At 43.7% G+C, this 20,579-nt stretch overlaps 1 protein-coding gene across 3 annotated transcripts in view; it reads left to right on the top strand.

Moving 5' to 3' along the window:
- The first annotated feature begins 6,010 nt into the window (after nucleotides 1-6,010).
- The window catches only part of SMARCAD1 (SNF2 related chromatin remodeling ATPase with DExD box 1), a 102,131-nt gene continuing 87,562 nt past the window's right edge, over nucleotides 6,011-20,579 (top strand). The window contains exons 1-3 of one of the 3 annotated variants that reach the window (XM_075860659.1): nucleotides 6,011-6,140; nucleotides 14,738-14,892; nucleotides 15,142-15,304. In XM_075860659.1, the coding sequence (XP_075716774.1) occupies nucleotides 14,769-14,892; nucleotides 15,142-15,304 (287 nt within the window). In that variant the 5' untranslated portion in view covers nucleotides 6,011-6,140; nucleotides 14,738-14,768. Of the gene's footprint in view, nucleotides 6,141-6,231; nucleotides 6,474-14,737; nucleotides 14,893-15,141; nucleotides 15,305-20,579 lie in introns of those variants that run through there. The other 2 variants (XM_075860660.1, XM_075860661.1) reach the window with 2 other exon arrangements.

Genomic DNA, 20,579 nt, shown 5'->3' with positions numbered 1-20,579 from the left:
GCACCCTAGTGGTCACTGCAGGCCAGCACGGCAGGATGTGCTGGCATCTCCTGGAAGGATATACTTTCTGCTTAGATTCAACCAAATGCAGCAAGGTTGATTGGACATCGCTTCACAGTACAGATGGACAATGACCCAAAATATACTGAGAAAGCAACCCAAAAGTTTTTTAAGGCAAAGAAGTGGAATATTCTGCAATGGCCAAGTCAATCACCAGATCTGCGAAACACAGCCACTTGTAGATACCCCCCACAAACACCCCCCGCCTTTATATACATAGCGCCACTGTGGCCGGTGATTCCTGTCCAGAACGGATCACTTGATGTCTCTGTCCATATATGGACAGATACATCAAGCGAAGCGTCCAGGAGCGGAATCCACGACCACAGTGGGATTCCGCTCCTTCGTTGAGGTAGAATAGCGCTACGTACAATAGCGCTAGGTACAGGTGGGGGAGGGGGAGTGTGACATCTATGGAGGTGGCAGATGACATCTACGGAGGTGTTGGGGTGCAAAAAAAGAAGAATGTCAGCAAGAAAACACGAAGGATCTCAGCGGGGATGAGCAAGCACAGCTCACATGAACTCTTGGTAGGCTGTACATGCACGCTCATTACAGCCTGCAATGCATGCAGGGAAAAGAAGGTTCATGAGAAGGAAACATCAACAAACCGGACCTGGAGTGCATGTAAACAAACGGCGCTAAATTCAAAGAAGATATGTGGTAAGTGGATTTTTTTTTTTAAATACTGCTTTATTTAGGTTGTCTGTATAAGGGGTAATGTATGACACACTTTTTGAAAATTTTATCGTATCTCGGACAACACCTTTAAGACAAAACTTAACCCCTTGCTTACCTTCTCCGTAATAGTACGTCGCTGGCCGCTTATTGCAGCGTACCTTCGCCGTACTATTGCGGAGAAGGAATAAACTGTCACTATGTGAAATCACATAGTGATATAACAGCGGCGGCAGCTGTCATTGACAGCTAACCGTCTCTGCTACCGGCCTGGGGACCAATTAGCAGTCCCCAATGCCGGCGATTGCTGTGATTGGTCAGTCTCTCAAGACTGACCAATCACAGCCGTCTGTGACATCGTCTGCAAGAGAAAGCTCCTGTCACTTTCTCTGATCTCCTCATTTCTGTGAGATCCGTGAGGAGATCAGAGAAAGCGGTGTAAAAAAACAAAACACTATTTTTATTAACCCCTTCCCGAAAATGGGCGTATAGTAACGCCCTGAGGATGAAGCGGGCACAGGAGCTGTGCTCGCTCCATCTTCATCGGATGTCGGCTGTAATATACAGCCGACGTCTCACTGCAACTACAGCGATCACTGTCCTCTCCGATCGCTGTAGTTTAACCCCTTAAATGCCGCTGTCAATAGCGACAGCGGCATTTAAGTGATTGATACAGAGGGAGGGGGCTCCCTCTGCACCCCATTGCCCCCCCCCCCCCGCGAAAAATCGTGGGGTTCTGATGGTTGCAATGGCAACCAGGAAGCCTAGCAACGGCTTCCTGGTTGCCAGGTACGCGAGCCTATTAGGTCCTGCCCAAGGCAGGATGTAATAGGCTCAACTGCCAGTTGTAAAGTGACAGTTACAATACACTGCACTACACTACACAAGTACATACAGAAGTAGTGCAGTGTATTGTACAGGGCATCAGAAGATAAGATCTTCCAGTCCCCTAGTATGTGTAAAATAAAAAGTGAAAAAAAGTAAAAAAAAAGTAGCTTCAGCCATGACTAAGGACGCTCGAAGCGTCTGAAACGCGTAGGCTTCCTATCAACCATTATCAACCTTTTTTCCTTACATTATCAGGATGTCACGCTGTGCTCTTTACTCCTGTTTTTAACCAGCCAAAATTTTGGCCCATTAAACTTGGAAAAACTTCTTCCATTTTATCGAATCGTCTGTGCTGGATCCAAACTCCGTCTTCCAAAATCTATAAAACACCTGAGGGCTCAAAATGCTCACTACACCTCTAATTTAATTCTTTCAGGGGTATAGTCTCCAAATTGGGATCACACCTGGGGAATTTCTACTGTACTGGTACTTCAGGGACTCTGCAAATGCGACATGGCCCCGAGAAACCAATTCAGCAAAATCTGAGCTCCAAAATCCAAATGGGGGTCCTTCCCTTCTGAGCCCTGCTGTGGGTCCAAACAGCAGTTTATTACCACATATGGGGTATTTCCGTAATCGGGAGAAATTGCTTTACAAATGTTGGGGTGCTTTCTCTCCTTTATTTCTTGCAAAAATTAGAAATTTTTACGTTTTTCCAGAAAAAAAGTAGATTTTCATTTTCACAGACTAACTCCAGAAAATATAGCAAAATACCTGTGGGGTCAAAATGCTAACTATACCCCTAGATAAATTCCCTGAGGGGTGTAGTTGAAAAAATGGGGGTCACTTTTGGGGGTTTCCACTGTTTTGGCACCACAAGACCTCTTCAAACCTGACATGGTGCCTAAAATATATTCTGAAAAAAGGAGGCCCCAAAATCCAAGAGGTGCTCCTTTGCTTCTGAGGCCTGTGTTTCAGTCCATTAGCGCACTAGGGCCACATGTGGGATATTTACTAAAACTGCAGAACCTGGGCAATAAATATTGAGTTGCGTTTCTCAGGTAAAACCTTCTGTGGTATAGAAAAAAATGTATTACATATGAATTTTGGTAAAAAAAATGAAATTTGAAAATTTCAGCTCTACTTTCCTTCAATTCCTGTAAAACGCCTAAAGGGTTGAAACACTTTCTGAATGCTGTTTTGGATACTTTGAGGGGTGCAGTTTTCAAAATGGGGTGTTTTATGGGGGTTTCTAATATATAGGGCACTCAAAACCACTTCAGAACTGAACTCGTCCCTGAAAAAATAGCTTTTTGAAATTTTCTTAAAAATATGAGAAATTGCTGCTAAAGTTCTAAGCCTTGTAACGTTCTAGAAAAATAAAAGGATTTTCAAAAAACGATGCAAACATAAAGTAGACATATGGGAAATGTTAATTAGTAACTATTTTGTGTGGTATTACTATCTGTTTTACAAGCAGATACATTTAAAATTGGAAAAATCATAATTTCCTCATATTTTCTCTAAATTTTGGTGTTTTTCACAAATAAGCAATGAATTTATCGACCAAATTTTTGCACTAACCTAAAGTACAATATGTCACGAGAAAACAATCTCAGAATCGCTTGGATAGGTAAAAGCATTCCAGAGTTATTACCACATAGGGTATGTGCACACGATAGCAGGCATTTACGTCCGAAAAGACAGCCTGTTTTCAGGAGAAAACAGCTGCCTCGTTTCAGACGTAAATGCTCCTCCTCGCATTTTGCGAGGCTTCTCTGACAGCCGTAAATTTTGAGCTGTGCTTCATTGAGTTCAATGAAGAACGGCTCAAATTACGTCTGAAAGAAGTGTCCTGCACTTCTTTTGACGAGGCTGTATTTTTACGCGTCGTCGTTTGACAGCTGTCAAACGACGACGCGTAAATGACAGGTTGTCTGCACAGTACGTCGGCAAACCCATTCAAATGAATGGGCAGATGTTTGCCGACGTATTGTAGCCCTATTTTCAGACGTAAAACGAGGCATAATACGCCTCATTTACATCTGAAAATAGGTCTTGTGAACCCAGCCATAAAGTGACACATGTCAGATTTGAAAAAATGGGTCTGGTCCTCAAGGCCAAAATGAGCTGGGTACTCAAGGGGTTAAGGCATAAAGACCCACAAACAAGCAACAACTGTAGACAGCTGCAGTAAAGGCTGGCAAAGCATCACAAAGGAAGAAACCCAGCGTGTGGTGATGCCCATGGGTTCCAGACTTCAGGCAGTCATTGCCTGCAAAGGATTCTCTACAAAGTATTAAAATAAACCATTTTATTTATGGTAATGTTAATTTGTCCAATTACTTTTGAGCCCCTGAAATGAGGAGGCTGTGTAGAAAAATGGTTGCAATTCCTAAACGTTTCACAGGATATTTTTGTTCAACCCCTTGAATTAAACCTGAAAGTCTACACTTCAATTGCATCTCAGTTGTTTCATTTCAAATCCAATGTGGTGGCGTGCAGAGCCCAAATCATGAAGATTGTGTCACTGTCCAAATAATTCTGGACCTAACTGTACTTCTTGCTTATGAGTGACAACAACCAGTGACCTTCACCTCATAACTCCACATAATAAAACACTTTTGATAACTTTGTGGTTTGCAGTACTGTGGCATATTTACATACATTCTGATTAGAAACCTCAAACAATAAGAACAATAGAGCCACAACTAATAAAATAATGCTCAGTATTTCCCCCTCAGGTTTGGGTCCCATCAGTGCCATAGACAAGTCCTGTACATCTTCATCCTCTTCTGTCTCCTGTGCTTCAATGACTGTCAGGGGGGATTCACACGAACGTGATTTGCGTCCATGCAGCCCGCATGGTTTTCACACGGGTCGCACGGACCTATGCAAGTCTATGGGGCAGTGCAGACTGTCCGTGAGTTTTGTGCAGCGTGAGTCCGCTGCGTAAAACTCGCGACATGTTCTCTATTTCTGCGTTTTCCGCGCATCACGCACCCATTGAAGTCAATGGGTGCGTGAAAATCACACATGCCCCACGGAAGCACTTCCGTGGGACAAGCGTTATTCGCGCAACAGCAGTAAAAGAATGAATTTAAACAGAAAAGCACCACGTGCTTCTCTGTTTACAAACATCCAAACGGAGTGTCATATTGATGGCGGCTGCGCGAAAAGCACGCAGCCGCGCATCCATTTGAACAGGGCACACGTAGCTGTCAAGTGCCTTTTGCGCGCGCAAAACGCAGCGTATTTTGCGCGCGCAAAACGCACACGTTCGTCTGAATCTGGCCTCACCCTTAGGCCGGGTTCCCACGTAGCATAAATGCTGCAGAATTTTTGCAACAGAATTCTGTGCAGAAATTCCGCAGCATTACAGTAGCCGCAAAGTGGATGAGATTCAGAAAATCTCATCCCCGCGCTGCGGAAAGAACCTGCAGCGTAAACGTTAATAAATTGACTGTGTGGAATTTAATTCCACAGCATGTCAAGTTATGTTGCGTTTTTGTTGATTTTCCGTTGCGGGTTTGAATTCAATGGGCAAAAACCTGCAACAAAAAACTAAGTGTTGCGAATTTAGTGGCATAGTTGCAATAATTCCGCCACAAAAATCGCAACTCCGGAAAAAAAATAAAGATCATACTTACCCAGAACGCCCTCCTTCCTGCAGTCCGGCCTCCTGGGATGTTGTTCCATCACATATGACAACTGCAACCAATCACAGGCTGCTGCGTCACATGGCCTTCAACGTCACCGTAGGAGACCGAAGCGAACGTCAAAAGAGGGGGTAAGTATGAGCGATGTAAAGTTTGTGTCACTTTCTAAGCCAAAAACCTACATAACAGACTATGCCAGTCCAGGTGTACATTGAAGGAGTGCTTTTCTAAGGGTATGTTCACACGGCCTATTTTCACAGAAAAAAACGGCCGCGAAAAAGAAGTGCCGTAAACGGCCGTAAAAAACGCAGCGAAAATCGTCAGTGGCACAAAAAACGTCTGAAAATCAGGAGCTGTTTTCTCTTGACAACAGCTCCGTATTTTGAGACGTTTTTGACTCTGTGAGTGAACATACCCTTAAGGTAAAAAAACGTTGCTACTTGAACATCTTACTTTGTGAAGGTCACTGAGCGTGCCCAAGTATTTACACCAACCTCTCAAATGCTCCGATTTTGTGCATTGGGAGAACATTCAACAAATTCTGCTCCAGTTCATAGGACAAAAAGATACTTTTATATCCGTGCCTCAATTTTCAGCCACAGTTTTTTAACTTTGCACTTTCTCTGTGGCATTGATTGCAATCATAGCCACATCAGACGTTTTACTACACACTATTCTACCTATAATCCAAGGGCTAGTGAGTAAGCGCTGCTGTTGCTATAGTAACCAAGGAGTTCGGCTTTTAAAGTAGTGACGTCACCGAGTCCCGCGTTCGGCCGTCACACGCTGTGAGTGTTTTAGTGCGCCTCAAACGTCACTTGCGCGTCTTGCTATTCCCGGCTTGAGTGGTGTCGTCATCAAACTGCGCGCTACAGGAGACCTGAGGCTGAGAAGCCGCGGGAAGCGGAGGAGGAGGTGAGGAACGCGCAGCCTGTCGTGAGGGCTGCATGTGTTGAGACATGAGCAGCGCCCCGGGGGGGGGATGGGGGGACCGTGGCGGGCCTGAGCCGCGGGCCTGAATGTCACACATTAAGTGTGGGGAGAAGCCGGCCGGTGTCTTTGTGTGGGAGCGTGTGTACACCGTACCTGGGGAGCGGTGTGTGATGGATTCCGGTTCTGTGTGAATGTTGGTTATTTAATGCTTGCTCTTCGCCATACTTCTGTGAGACAATAAAGTCGAATGACATACAAGACGGAAGTCCCAGTGGCGCTGCTCCGAGCGAGTCTATTGTCTGGAATGTGTCAGTAGTAAGCCACTCAAACTGCTGATGATATCACGTGATTTACTTTTTTATAGTTTTATATCATAGTGATTTTTTTTCTTTTCTTTGTACCTCAACATTTTTTGGTTGTTTTTTTAAAGTGACACTATCTGCTTTCAGCTGGATAACAGATAATCTATTGTTCCCTATAAGCAGCCACTTGGGAGATGCTGACTAGAAGTGTAGAAAAATGTCTACCTCATGATCTCCCACCTCAAAAAGCATTTAACCTTTTCGAAGCTCTGTACTTTAGGCTTGTAGTTCTTTCAAAGGCTCGTCCAAACCCAGAAATAGGCCCTACCAATAAATGTCTATTCTAAGGCTATATTCACCTGACATATAAAAATAAAAAAATCTGTTTATAAAACGGATCAAAACTAGATGTTTGGCATCTGTCTTCAAATTTTCAACCATCTGACTGGATCTGTTGACCTGTATGGGCGGCTCTCGGGCCAAGTAATCAGCTGGAAATAGAACATGGTCTATTTTTTGATGGCCAATATTCAGTCCCTTAAAGTGTATCTAAACGTTCAACAAACTTCTGACATGTCAGAACTTTGGATTGGTGGGTGTCTGAGCACTGACCCCCACCAATCTCTAGAACGAAGCACCTGACGTGCTCGTGTGAGCGCTCAGCCACTTCGTGTCTGTTCGGCTTTTTCCGGAAAGCCGATGTATCAGAGTACGGGCTCATAGACTTTCTATTGAGTTTGTACACCGATACGTTTATTTCCGGAAATAGACGAACAGACACGAAGCAGATGAGCGCTCACACGAGCACGTCTGGTGCTTCGTTCTAGAGATTGGTGGGGGTCTCAGTGCTTGGACCCCAACCGATCCAAACTTCTGACATGTCACTATGACATGTCAGAAGTTTGTCGAACGTTTAGCTACACTGAAAACTGACGTGTGAATATACCCATAGAAATTAATTGTTCTGAAAATGACCGTTTGACTGCCATTAAAAAGTGTCCAGTGCACGGCTGTTTTTCACTCCTGTGATTAGAGGCTTAGGCCAGGGACACACACGCACACACACTTTTTTGATGCTGTTTTTTTGAGTCCAAGCCAGAAGTGGATCCAAAAGGAAGGAGAGGTACAAAGAAAAGACGCATGCATCTCCTATCTTTTGTGTCCACTCAGTAAGCCAAAAGCTGCATCAAAACTGTGTGATCCTGGCCTTTGTCAAAATTCTGCTCTGGTCCCCATTGGTCCTCAGTGATGTGGCCATAGACCCTACATCGAATCGTTGATGCAATATTTTGTCCTTAGCATTTAGATGTCAGCCGCTTGACGTTCGGTCACAGTGAGGGTTTGGGAAAGGTTAAGAAAAAAAGATGTTTTGGAATAACATAACTTTTTCCCAACTTGTCCAAAAAGCAAAGTAGTCACCGCAAGCTCAATTTGTCTAAAGGGAAAATTGACTGTTTGTAAACAAATTTATGCTCTGTTCACACCTCATATGTCATGTATGATCAATGTTTTATGCTGAGAATCTCCAGAACGTGAGTATAGCCCCCTGTGTAGGCAACTACGCCATACCATTGTAAACGTACGATATTGGCGCCCATTGTAAGAAAAATAAAAAATATACACGTGGGTTTTTGTTGCTGGATCCCTTTATATTGAAAAGGTATTTTTACGCATATCACCAAATGACTGCCCAGAAAAATTTGTTAGAGTACATCAAGCCCGCTATAGGCATCGACATGGTCTACATGTTGAGCGCATTCAATGTGTAAATGGCAAATTCACATCACAAACGTGCTGTAAAAGAAAACCGCCTAAGGGTAGTCGTAGCTTTATTTTTTGGCACACCGTTGAGATGTAGTATTTATTTATTTATTTTTCAAGAAGAAATTAGAGTGGGTTCAGATGTGGCTGAGTTTTTTTCCACCCAGAATCTGCGTGTTACATGTGTTTTTTTTTTTTTTTGCTGCAGATTTTATTGCTGTTTTTATTCTTTGCATTGCAAAGTTTGAAATCCGCTGCACGTCTGAGACCTAATAGTCGTTCTGCCAATTTGAAGCTCCACATCTTCAGCTTATTTCTGCTACAGAAAAATCCACTGCGTGCGAGTGAGGTTTTGCTAAACCTTATTCGGTCATTTTGTACTGTATAAAATTGAGTTTTTAGTACCAAATAATTGCAACGTCTAAACCCTTATCCTTCCTTCACATTCTTGTCGTGGTTCCGTCAGAGGAGCCCATGAACGGAAACCAAAGTGAAACTGTAGCTTTCCATTTAGGCCCCCTAAATCCCACTCTACCTTACTCAGGTCTCGCTGCCTCCCATCCACTTTCTGATTATGGGATTGGAAGCTTCACTTCTATGGGAGTAAGGGTAACAGTGTAGCTCAGCAAGCTCGACTGTTTCCGTAACTCACAACCACCTAATCAGGAAGTGGCAGCGGGAGCCGAGCAGGGTAGAACAGGGTTTGGAGGGCCCCGTTCTAGAAATAGGTTAATCTAATGGACATTTATGGCATATCCTGTCGATATGCCATAAATCTTCAACATGGGAAAACCCCTTTATTTCTGTCTTGCTGTCCTCTCTAGCAGTTCTGAGATGACTGCAGGCATGCCCAGTCAGGACTGCTTTAACCAAAGCGCAAATGGTGCACCTTCACCGAGCCCTATGGCGGCGGAACAGTTTTCAAGTGTGTTGAGAACTTGTAAGGCGGGTTTGGGGGCGGACACCCAAATACGGGGGGGATTGGCATTGTTGTGTGTGTCTCCTGTTAGCCCCTGGGTTCTTAACATTCATTCATTCATTCATTGGTTGTCTGTCTTCCTTCTCCCTTTCTGTTGGTCTGGACATTCTCCCTCCTGTAGTTCTATTCAGAGGTGTGCTGCAGCATCACTTCCTGGTTGTCGGGAACCGTTTCCCAGGCGTCTAGGCTAGGAGAGAGGAGGAGCGCAGCGTTGGCTAATTCTGAGTCTAGTGCTGCAACGGCGTGAAGCCATCTAAGTGGATTTGCTGAGTGCCCAGGAAGGGGGATACGGGGAGAATGCGTGAGGGACTGTTTGATAAGTACAGGATACTATGACACAGCCCGGTCACTGGGAACAAAGACCATATTAACCTCCAGTCTATTAAAGAAGTGGGGGCCAGTCATGACATTTTTGCACTGGCTCACCAAAGTCACGTCCCTTTGCCCAGTAGTTTAATTCCTCCCCTTGTCTTCAGAGGAGGAACTTCACTACTGTGTATGTGCAGCACAGGTTTAGATTTTTTAACTAAGGGTCTTGAAGCAGCATGAAGACACTTCGTCTAAGGCCTGATTTACACTAACAAGTTTTTTACGTCAGTCGTACCCATGTGGGACCCGTTTTCATGGATCCCTCGTAGTCTATTGAGGGATCCGCGAAAATAGGACATTCTATTTTTTCACGGGCCCTTCACACGGTCCGTTAAAACAACGGCCCAATTGAAATACATGCGTCCGTGTGATGGACGTTAAAAATAACCCCAAAAAAACGTCCGTCACTCGGACGAGATATACGCTCGTCTGAAGTCGGCCTAAAGGGAGAGGTAATTGGTCTACCTTTAAATTCTTCCAGCAGAACTTAATGTACCACATAGAGGGTTTTACAGGTATTTACAATTAAGACTAGGGATGTCACGATACCAGAATTTGGACTTCGATACCGATACTTCGTTTAGTATTGCGATTTCGATACCAATTTCGATACTTTTGCCAACAGTAATAAAAAAAAAATTCTTCCGTTTTCTGAGGTGAGGCGCGACGTGTGATGAATTTTGAACGCGCCTCACATTAATAGTAATTAATCCCATCATGTTTCTCAGTCATAATGGGTTAATGTGTGAGGTGCATGATGGGGTTAATTACTATTAATGTGAGGAACATGGAGGTTAAATTCATCGCACCCCACATTAATAAGTGATAGAAAGAAGTGTTTATTTCATTTTTTTTACAGCGTACACATCATAAATGATGCAAAAAAATTGTTGTGCGCGCCAATACTGAATGTGTATATTTTATGTATTGAGACTTATTTTAATGTTTATTGTAAAAAAGGTGAATGTGTATTTTTTTTAAAATTTAACAATACTTTTTTACTTTATTTTTAAACTTTAATGTTCTGACATATATCAGATATGTGCCAGTACATTAGCCTGTGTACGGATAGCACACAGGCAGTTGTTAGGACATACTTGGGTATGTCCTAACAACATGAAATATGGTAAGACAGCCCTGGGGTCCGTCAATAGACCCTGGGCTGTCTGCCCATATATGGTATAGCCCTCGATCGCGTCACAGGAATTCCCTGTGACGCGATCCAGGGGCATCCCCCCTTCTCATTTTCCCCTGAATGCTGCAGTCAGCTGTGATCGCAGCATTCAGGAGAATAAAGGCGGAGATGAGAGGTTTCTCTGGTCTCCGCCGTTATAGAGCGGGGCTGCGGCTGTGTAATACAGCCATTGCCCCGCTCCTGACAGGAAGTGCGCGCGCGGTCAGCATAAGGAGGTGCGGCCGGCGCTGCACTAATGAGCGGCAGTTCAGGCACTGAGGATAGAACATGGGGGTGTTTTGTAGTGCGCCCGCCATGTTCTGTCTCCAGTGCTGCCGCTCATTAGTGCAGCGATGGCCGCATCGAATCATCCTGACCCCGCAAACTTATCATAACTCAGGAGCGGGGCTGTGGCTGAATTACACATGTATTACACAGCCGCAGCCGCGCTCCCATGCATTCATGTGTTACTATACTGAGCTGTGCGGCTGCGCAGCTCAGTATCGAAATACAGGAAATAGCGGTATCGAACCGTTTAGGGATGCACAGTATCGAAGTTTCGATGCACCGTGCATGCCTAATTAAGACACGCGTTTCAGGCACAGTTCTCACAGTCCCAAGTAACTATACAACAGGATAATATTGTTCAAGCTCTTGGCCCTTCTGGGATCACGAAAGGGATTATATCGTGAGTATATTGACTCGTGATGACCAAATTTTTGGATAGTTATCCTTTGGCTGTGCATAACTGGGAAGGGGACATACACGGGATTGAAGAAGACCAGTGGTCCACTATAATGGAAGCTGTTCTGAATGTTTCGCTGAGCAAGGGCGGCAGGCTCCCAGCTCTACATACTACACCGGGTGTATAAAACACCTGAGGTGTTACATCGCATGGTAATTCGGCCTGATGCTACATGCCCGAGATGTGATTTGGAGCCTGCCGAACTCCTCCATATGCTGTGGGATTGCGCGCAATCGACTGCGCTATTGATTCCGTCGAAAAATCTGAAACCTGCCGGAACGGTGACAAACAGAAACAATTAGCAATGTTTCCGTCACCATTGATATCAATGGTGATGCAAACGGAAGATGTGGTTTCCGTTTGACTTTCCGTTGAGGGGTTCCACTCAGACGAAACCCCTGAACGGAAAGCGAACGCTGATGTGAACCGGCCCTTCTACATGTGGACTTCATCCTTTGCTTTGCAAAAGGTTAGATTCACTGCAAAAAGTTGAAAGAGGTCTGTAACGGCCCGACGTGGGCTGTATAAACGAGTGCCAATCAACAAGGCATCTCTCATTGATTGGTAATGTATGGGGACGATTGCTCGTCCCCATACGTTTCTATCGTGTTGGCAGCATGTCTCGGGAGATGTGCTGCCGGCAACGTTAATGTTTTATGCTGCGTAAACTATATGCTTTGACTGATCGTTGCCCTGTTTACACAGGGCAATTATTGGGAATGAGCGGTTTGTGAATGCTTGGTTGCCCGATAATTGGCCAGTGTAAAAGGGCCCTTAAACTAAGGATGCGTCGACTCTTCGGTACGGCTTCTATGCCGTGCACCCTCAAACTGTTCGATACTGTTATTTCATGGTGGTTTTTTATTTTTTACTTTTTTACACTTTTACTTTAATAAAACTACTTTTTGGGTAAAAAAGTGGTTTTATTTTGACTAAGTTTTTTTTTTTTTTTTCTTCTTCCATAAACTTTGTTTAACTGTTTTACTTTTTCTTTTTTTTTTTTTTTGTCCCACCAGGGGACTTCACCATGCGGTCTGCTGATCGCTTGTATAGTGATTTGGTATACTTCGTATATCAAAGCATTATGGTAATCTATTAGGCCATGCCTCTGGCATTGGCTAATAGGCGGATGCTGAAGGCAGACCTGTGGGCCTTTTTTTAGGCCCCCGACTGCCAGGGAAACCCGACGGCGCCCCGCGATTTGTTTGCGGGGGCGCCGATGGGGTGACAGAGGGAGCTCCCTCCCTCTGTCAAACACCTTAGAAGCCGCTGTCTCTTTTGACAGCGGCATCTGATGGGTTAAACTGCTGGAATCGGAGCGTGCTTCGATTCCGGCAGTTGTGGCAGGAGCCAGGCTGTGTAGAACAGCCGTGCTGCGGCCGCTGACCGCGTGGCTACGCTGGCAGTACCCACCCGATCAGAGCGACGGATATATCCGTCGCTATGCGGGAACGAACACCTGCTGGTGACGGATATATCCGTCTTTAAGGGGTTAAATAATAATTAAAAAACCACACCTTTTCTTACAATAAACATTAGAATAAGTCTCAATACATAAAATATACGCATTCGTTATTGGCGCGGCCGTAATAACCTGCACAACAATTTTTTTGCGTCATTTATCATGTGCACAATGTAAAGAAATAAAATGCTTTTCTTTCACTTATTGTGAGGCACGAGGTGTGATAAATGTAACCTACATGTGCCTCACATTAATAGTAATTAACCCATCATGTACCTTAACCCATCATGTAACCCATTATGACCCAGAAACATGATTGGGTTAATTACTATTAATGTGAGGCACATTCAAAATTCATCACACCACGTGCCTCACATCAGAAAATGAAATCGCAATTCTACACAAAGTATCGGTATCGAAGTCCAAATTCTGGTATCACGACAACCCTACCTTACATGTAAGAATAGCTGCGCATCAGCTGACAAGCTGCTGCCGAGGTCCAAATTGCATGTGTTAACCGTGCTAGGTGCTCCATCTACTAAACATGCAGCTACCATTGAGTTTATTCGTAGAATGGCCGATCTGGGCGGTTGGTTACATTTCTGCTACATACCGATTTTGAAGTGCCAACAGATGGGTAGTTCTGGCAGTATTCTGTACATTTGCTGCCTAAAGCCAAGTTTTGTGTTTTGCAAAACTATTTCAGGACTTTTTTCAATGCTTTGAAGCTGTGAAGAAAAAAAACTTCTGTTATATAACTAAGCAGGCCGTGTACTTTAGATAGATACTGGCCAAACGAGCATTAGGTTGACGGCTTACTCCCCAGCCTCCCCATGGGTGAGTAATACATACATTAAATTCTGCATGTGTTATTAGTCATGGCGATTATGTAATAATCATATGATCGGCTGCTTGGTTATGCTTCCAAATCGGCTCCATAATATTGACAGAGACTCTAATGTGTGTCTAAGGGCGGACAGCATCAAACACTGAACGAGACAAAGCGGTCGAAAAGGAAATCCCTGTCCTTAAAATTGTATCCAGCAACAAATAAAGACTAACGTCCAATAAAAATGTGGTCAAAAAGTATTTTTGTTATGTTGTGCCATTTTGGCTAATAGGGGTGATCAAAGAACACACCAGTGTATTCTGAGGAGAGCCCTGCCCTCCACAGGATGAGTCACTGGTTTCTCTGTGTGCAGATACTGAATGTGGTGTATTCTTTAGTCACTCATATTAGCTAAACGGCGCAATGTTTTTTTTATGCTGTTTTGGCTAATATCTAGAGTCACGTATTCAGCTGACAGATCCGTTTTAAGATTGTTTTTGTGTAGCTGTTTGAAAATATAAAATGTGGGGGGGAAAAAGCAACCGATCCTGATCGTGTGATGATCATACAGGGGGGCTCGGTTTGTTAGAAGACACAGTTGTGGTTATGACCACTACTAACAATGTCACCAAAGGTCTTTTACTGACCATCTGGGGAAAAAGTTAGAGCATAATAAACAAATAATATAATCATTTTATGAAAGAAATAACAAACCTAGGAAAAAACCCTTTTAACCCATCGCCGACTTGTCTCATGCTTTACCTTCATCGAAATTCCTCTCACTAATGCATGTTATGTATCAAAATAACTGTTGGATGATAGCGGACATAAATATAAATTCTACTTTAGGGTTCCTTGTTTATGACACAACTGTAAACGTAGTTTTTAAATTGTTTTATGTATTTGTCACACACAAATTTTTGTGTTTTGTCACAACTCATTCCTCTTTAAATTTCAGTTTCTTCTAGATTGCTCAGTTGTGTGAAGTTATGAGCACCTTTAACCTTGACCGCTTCCGTTTTGATAAGAATAAGAAAGGGGACCTAGTCTCTAATGAAAATGAAGGATCAAGCCGACCCAGCACTCCAAAATCTGAGTTACATGGCAAAGCAAGTAAGATGTTTGTTTGATTTTTAACAAGTTTTTATGTTGAAGTGGTTTTATCACAAATATAAGATATGCCATAACTTACTGATCAGCGAGGATATCGTTGCCGGAACTTCACCGAACCCTTGATAGGAGAGACCACGACCCTTTCGACATTTTATTTATAGTGTCTAGTGATAAACTTTGGTTTCATTAAATCAGTTCGGCTGTAGGTATTTCTCAATTTATTCTGATAACATATGTGTGTTTTTCCAGTTACCAGCATTCCAGAAACGCCTGAGTCTAAGAGACTGAACAATGTGTCCTTATTTAACAAAAATAAAGGTGTTCGCTACCTTGAGTCAGATTCTGAGAATGAAGAGCATGAAAATAAGCCAAGTTTCAGTTCTGTGCACAGGAAAGTCCACCCACGACAAGAGTAAGTAACCAATGACTTCTTATTTTTGTTTTTTAACGAAGCACTCCACTTTTTTCTTTTTTTTTCTTGCTCATTGGTGTTTCAGTGGGGTGCGTTGTGCAGAAATACTTAACGATCCCCGCATCTTATCGTTTTTCGGGTCCAGCGTCACTCACGTAATTTTTCATTCTGACCTGAATCGCTGCCATTCAGAAAAAAAACAAGTCTCTCAATGCATTCCTATGGAGCCTTGTTCTGGCTTCCATAGGAATGCATTTGGAGCCTGAGTTCCGATTTATTCAAAAGCACAGTGACGCCAGACAAGTCAGAGGGAAGATCACGTGAGCGGCGCTGGACACGAAAAATACAAGATGCGGGGACCGGTAAGTATTTCTGCAAACAGCACCCCACTGGAACACCAATGTACAAGTGGAGGGTGCAATTAAAAGAAATAAAAAATGTGGAGTGCTTCTTTAATATAGATAGATGGATTATGCCTTTCTAGATCTTTTTGGTTTTGTTTATTTATTTATTTTTTATTTCTTCTTTGTCTTGTTGAACGAAGCACGACATTTCTTAGAACAACTTCTTACAACCCTTTATTTCGGCGGGGTTTTACAGTACACATCATGTTTGGCGGGACCATTTGCAACGTTCTGCCAAACATATGCTTCAGATGTTTGCATACCGTACCAGTCGAGTTTGGCCACACCTTTTCATTCCATGTTTTTTCTTTTTTTATTTTCATTTTCTACTCGGAGGTTCCCATGGTAACGTAACGTGACGCTAGGCGGCGTCCAATATGCTCACGGAGGATAGATCTGGACGAGCTCCTGAGAGGGCGGAGCGTATGTCCTAGCACCCTCTGGGATTTTGATGTAATCATCCAGCCTCTGGATGGGCAGGGCTAAAGGCTTAAATAGCCGGCGTTCCGTCGCATGCGCTGCGGTCAGATACCAGAACCGTGCTGTTAGAGTAAAGTTCTAGCAGACACAGGGCGGCTTGATAATATTGCATGTGAAATCGATGTGCTAATCTGCCCTGTTTCGTTATACACCTCTGAAGAAACGTCTTATACAAACTAAAGACGCAGAAAAGTGTTAGGCCTCATGCACATGACCGTAGACATGTGCACGGCTGTGATCTTCGAGTCGGCTGGCCGCTGAGTGTTACCCGCAAGTCAAGGGCCGTGCACATGGCCGCGTCCATTATTTTCTATGAGCCTGGACCGCAGAACACGGCTGTAATAAGACATGTCCGTTCTTTCTGAGGTTCAGGCTCCTTGGCCATGCACGGACTGTGGAAACCACGGTCGTTTGCATGGGCCCATAGAATTAAATGGGGCTGCAATTCTACTGTGGATTTTTGTGTGCATGGGGCCTTAGGTGCTTAAATTGATTTAGTGTGAATGCACACTCTTCTCTTGGGTGTACAATCTCTGTTAAGTCAATGTACACTACTGCTATAGGTGCTGCGCTGTTATCTGAGTGTAAATGCACACTACCCTTACGTGCTGGTGCTCATTTCAGTGTGAATGCACACTGTCTTAGGTGTTGCTTTTTCACTATTGAGTGTGAATGCACACTCTGCTAGGTATCCGATCTCTATTCAGTGTGAATGCACACTCTGCTAGGTATCCGATCTCTATTGAGTGTGAATGCACACTCTGCTAGGTATCCGATCTCTATTGAGTGTGAATGCACACTCTGCTAGGTATCCGATCTCTATTCAGTGTGAATGCACACTCTGCTAGGTATCCGATCTCTATTCAGTGTGAATGCACACTCTGCTAGGTATCCGATCTCTATTCAGTGTGAATGCACACTTTGCTATTTAGTCCAGATGGGTACAGGTGTATATATTTTCAGCTAGGATTCTGTGGGAATGCTACGATAATTGAACTTTTAGGTGGATTACTATTCATTATTCGTACCCTTATCTAGCTTCTACCTACATGGTTAGCCTGGTATCTTTAGGAATACATTGGCTAGTCTAGCCTATTTTAAGGATGTAATATTAAAATTGTCGTCTGCGATCTTTTCCTGGCGGATTTATCTACTTTGTTTTTTGAACACAAAAATTCTAAATTCTATTTCTTCATAAACTTTTTAATTTCACTGCCTAATTCCAATAAATTCTGCAATAGACCTGCTGGGTCTAAATGCTCATTATACCCCTAGATAGAATCCTTGAGGGTGTAGTTTCCCAAATGGGACCCCTTTGGGGCTTTCTCATGCAACATTGCACCTGAAAACCATTCCAGCAAAATTTGAGCTCCAAAAGCCAAATGGTGTTCCTTCCCTTCTGAGCCCTGCCATGTGTCCAAAGAGCCGTTTACGACCACGTATGGGCTATTGCCATACTCTGGAGGAATTGCTTTACAAATTTATGGAGCTTTTTCTCCTTTTTGTCTTGTGGAAATTATAAAATTCCATGTTTTTATTCGAAATTGTTTTTTTTTTTTTCATTTTCATGGCCTAAATCAAAATTTGCAAAAAAAACAACTGTGGGGACAAAATGCTAAGTGTACCCCTAGATTTCCTTGAGTGGTATAATTTTCCAAATGTAGTCACATTTCAGGTGTTTCCACTGTTTTTTGGTACCTCAGGGGCTTTGCAAATGCGATATGACACCCAAAAACCATTACTGCAAAATTTGAGTACCAAAAGCTAAATGGAGTTTCTTCCTTTCTGAGCTCTGCCGTGTGGCCAAAAAGCAGTTAATGACAACATATGGGGTATTGCTGTACTCGGGAGAAATTTCTTTACAAATGTTTGGGTGCTTTTTCTCCCTTTAATATACGGCGCTGCTGGGAGGTGCTTCCCGCAAAGCGCCATATAGGTACTGCGCAACGGGAAACGGTCATCAGTGCTAATTGCACCGTGACAAAGTAAAGATGGCTGCTGTCCCTGACAGCAGACCATCTCTACTACTCGCCCAAGGTGCGATCGCTGCTATTGGTCAGTCAATTCTTACCGGCCAATAGCAGCGATTTTTGTTAAAACGGTGCCCTGGAGTCACGGCACAGACAGTGGTGGTTGGTGCTGTCTAAGACAACACCCATCACCACCAACGTCACCTAGGGAGGTGGCAGTGATGCCACCTCTAGGTGTGCTCTGATTGGTCGGTCTGTAATGACGACCAATCAGAGCACCGGCGGGTGTTTTGAACACCAAGAACGCTCTGCACGCCGCCATTCCAGTCTGAGGCAGCGTGCAGAGCGGTTGAGATACTGTCTGTGCGGTCTTGCTGGGATTTGTAGTGCCGATCACTACAGTGTCTAAAAACTGAGATTTTGCAGCTTCTGTCTGATCACCATCTCTTATATTATTATTTATTTTTTTCTTTAGATCAGACAGATTTTTTTTTGGCCCTTTCCCTGTCCTTGGGCCTGTCCTTGTCCCTCTCCCAATCCAGCCCCTCCTTGTCCGAGTCCTGTGCCCACTGAGCGCTGATCAGTGACCAGCATCTGTGCTCAATTTTTGGCGCAAGATTAGTTTTTTTTTTAAATTTGCACCATCTCCTTGTGTTCCCTGCGGCCACGAACTGGCCGCCATCACTGGTCAGCATCCGTGGTTTTTTTTTCACCCACACCAATTACCTGTGTATCCTGCGACTGCTGAGCTCTGATCAGTGATCGGCATTTGTGCTCAACTTTTGGTCCAGGAGTGTTTCATTTTTTTCCCCTCTACCTGTGTGCACCCTGTGGCCACAGACTGCTGATTAGTTATCAGCATCTGTGGTAATTTGTCGACGCAGAGTTTTTGTTTTTTTTTCACCCGCACCTTTCCATAGTGTGCGTCCTGCGCTGCGTGCTGATCAGTGACGCACATCACTGATCGGCATATTTTCTGGCACGGGTTTTTTTTTTCTAATACACTAAAATTTAAAATCTAGTAGTAGTCCGATGTAGCTAGTAGGTAGGGAGTTAGGGTAGCATACTCCAGCGTTAGAAACGTTAATATCGTTTTAGATCTAGATAGATATATCTAGCAATTTTTTCTGTAGTCTTAGTAGAAATTTACCGTAGTTCAATTAGACTACAGGTTTGTTTTAGTAATAGATAGCGTCAGTTACTGACGGACGTTCAGCTTTTTTTTAACTGACGATCGTACAGTAAATTCTATATATTTTTTTTACCTTCTTTTTTTTTTTTTTTTAATATCTTCTAATTTCTGTTCACTATACACGTGTCAAAACAATACACAACCCCCTGTAATAAATCAAAATGTCTAAATCGTCCAGAAGGATGTATTCAGTCGAGGAGGCATACGCCATCATTGCCTCTGACACGGTTTCGGCCAGCGAGGGAGAGGAGGAATATGCCCCACTCCTTTTTAGTTTCCTCCTTCTCCAGTGATGAGGAACCCCCCCAAAGGCAATCCAGGAGATCAGCTGAGGCAATCCCAATGATCCCGTGTGGACTCCACTCCCTGAAAATTATGAGCCTCAAATTCCTGATTTTATAGGCAGCTCAGGAATTCAGTTTGAGACTGAAGGCCTTATAGAAATTGACTTTTTCAAGGTCTTTTTCTCTGAGGAGTTTGTTAATTTAATGGTGGCCCAGACTAATCTGTACGCCCAACAGTTTTTAACCCAAAACCCCACTTCATAATTTGTTAGGTGGTCCCCAGTAGATTCAGCGGAGATGATGACATTTTGGGGCCTTGTGCTGCATATGGGACTAGTGAGGAAGCCAGAGGTTAGGCAATACTGGAGTGCGGATATTTTGTACAACACCCTAATTTACCGCATGGCCATGACGTGGTCTCGCTTTGAAGCGATTTTAAAATTCTTGCATTATAATGATTGCACAGTGCTCGCCCCAGGACGACCCCACATTTGACCGTCTATTTAAAATCAGGTCAGTCATTCATAAGTTCAGCACCAAATTTTCACAAGTGTACACCCCCGATAAACATATTTCCATAGACGAGTCTCTTGTTCATTTTAAGGGGAGGCTTAGATTCCGCCAATACCTGCCCAGTAAGTGTGCAAGGTATGCAATTATATTGTACAAACTGTGTGAGTGTACATCTGGGTATAGACACAGGTTTAGGGTTTACGAAGGGAAAGGACTCTATTATTGAACCCCCAGAATGCCCCCCCCCCCGTCCTGGGAGTTAGTGGGAAAATAGTGTGGGATTTAATACACCCATTGCTGGACAAGGGTTATCACCTTTACGTGGATAACGTCTATACCAGCATCCCACTCTTTAGGTGCCTTTCTGCCAGAAGTACTGTAGCATGCGGTACTGTGCGCAAAAATCAGAGAGGCCTCCCTAAAACACTGCTT

The sequence above is a fragment of the Rhinoderma darwinii genome, chromosome 1, assembly GCF_050947455.1.
Source record: "Rhinoderma darwinii isolate aRhiDar2 chromosome 1, aRhiDar2.hap1, whole genome shotgun sequence".
In the NCBI taxonomy this organism is placed as follows: Eukaryota; Metazoa; Chordata; class Amphibia; order Anura; family Rhinodermatidae; genus Rhinoderma; species Rhinoderma darwinii.
Note: the sequence above shows the minus strand (reverse complement) of the source record. Positions and strands in the feature narration are given on the sequence as shown.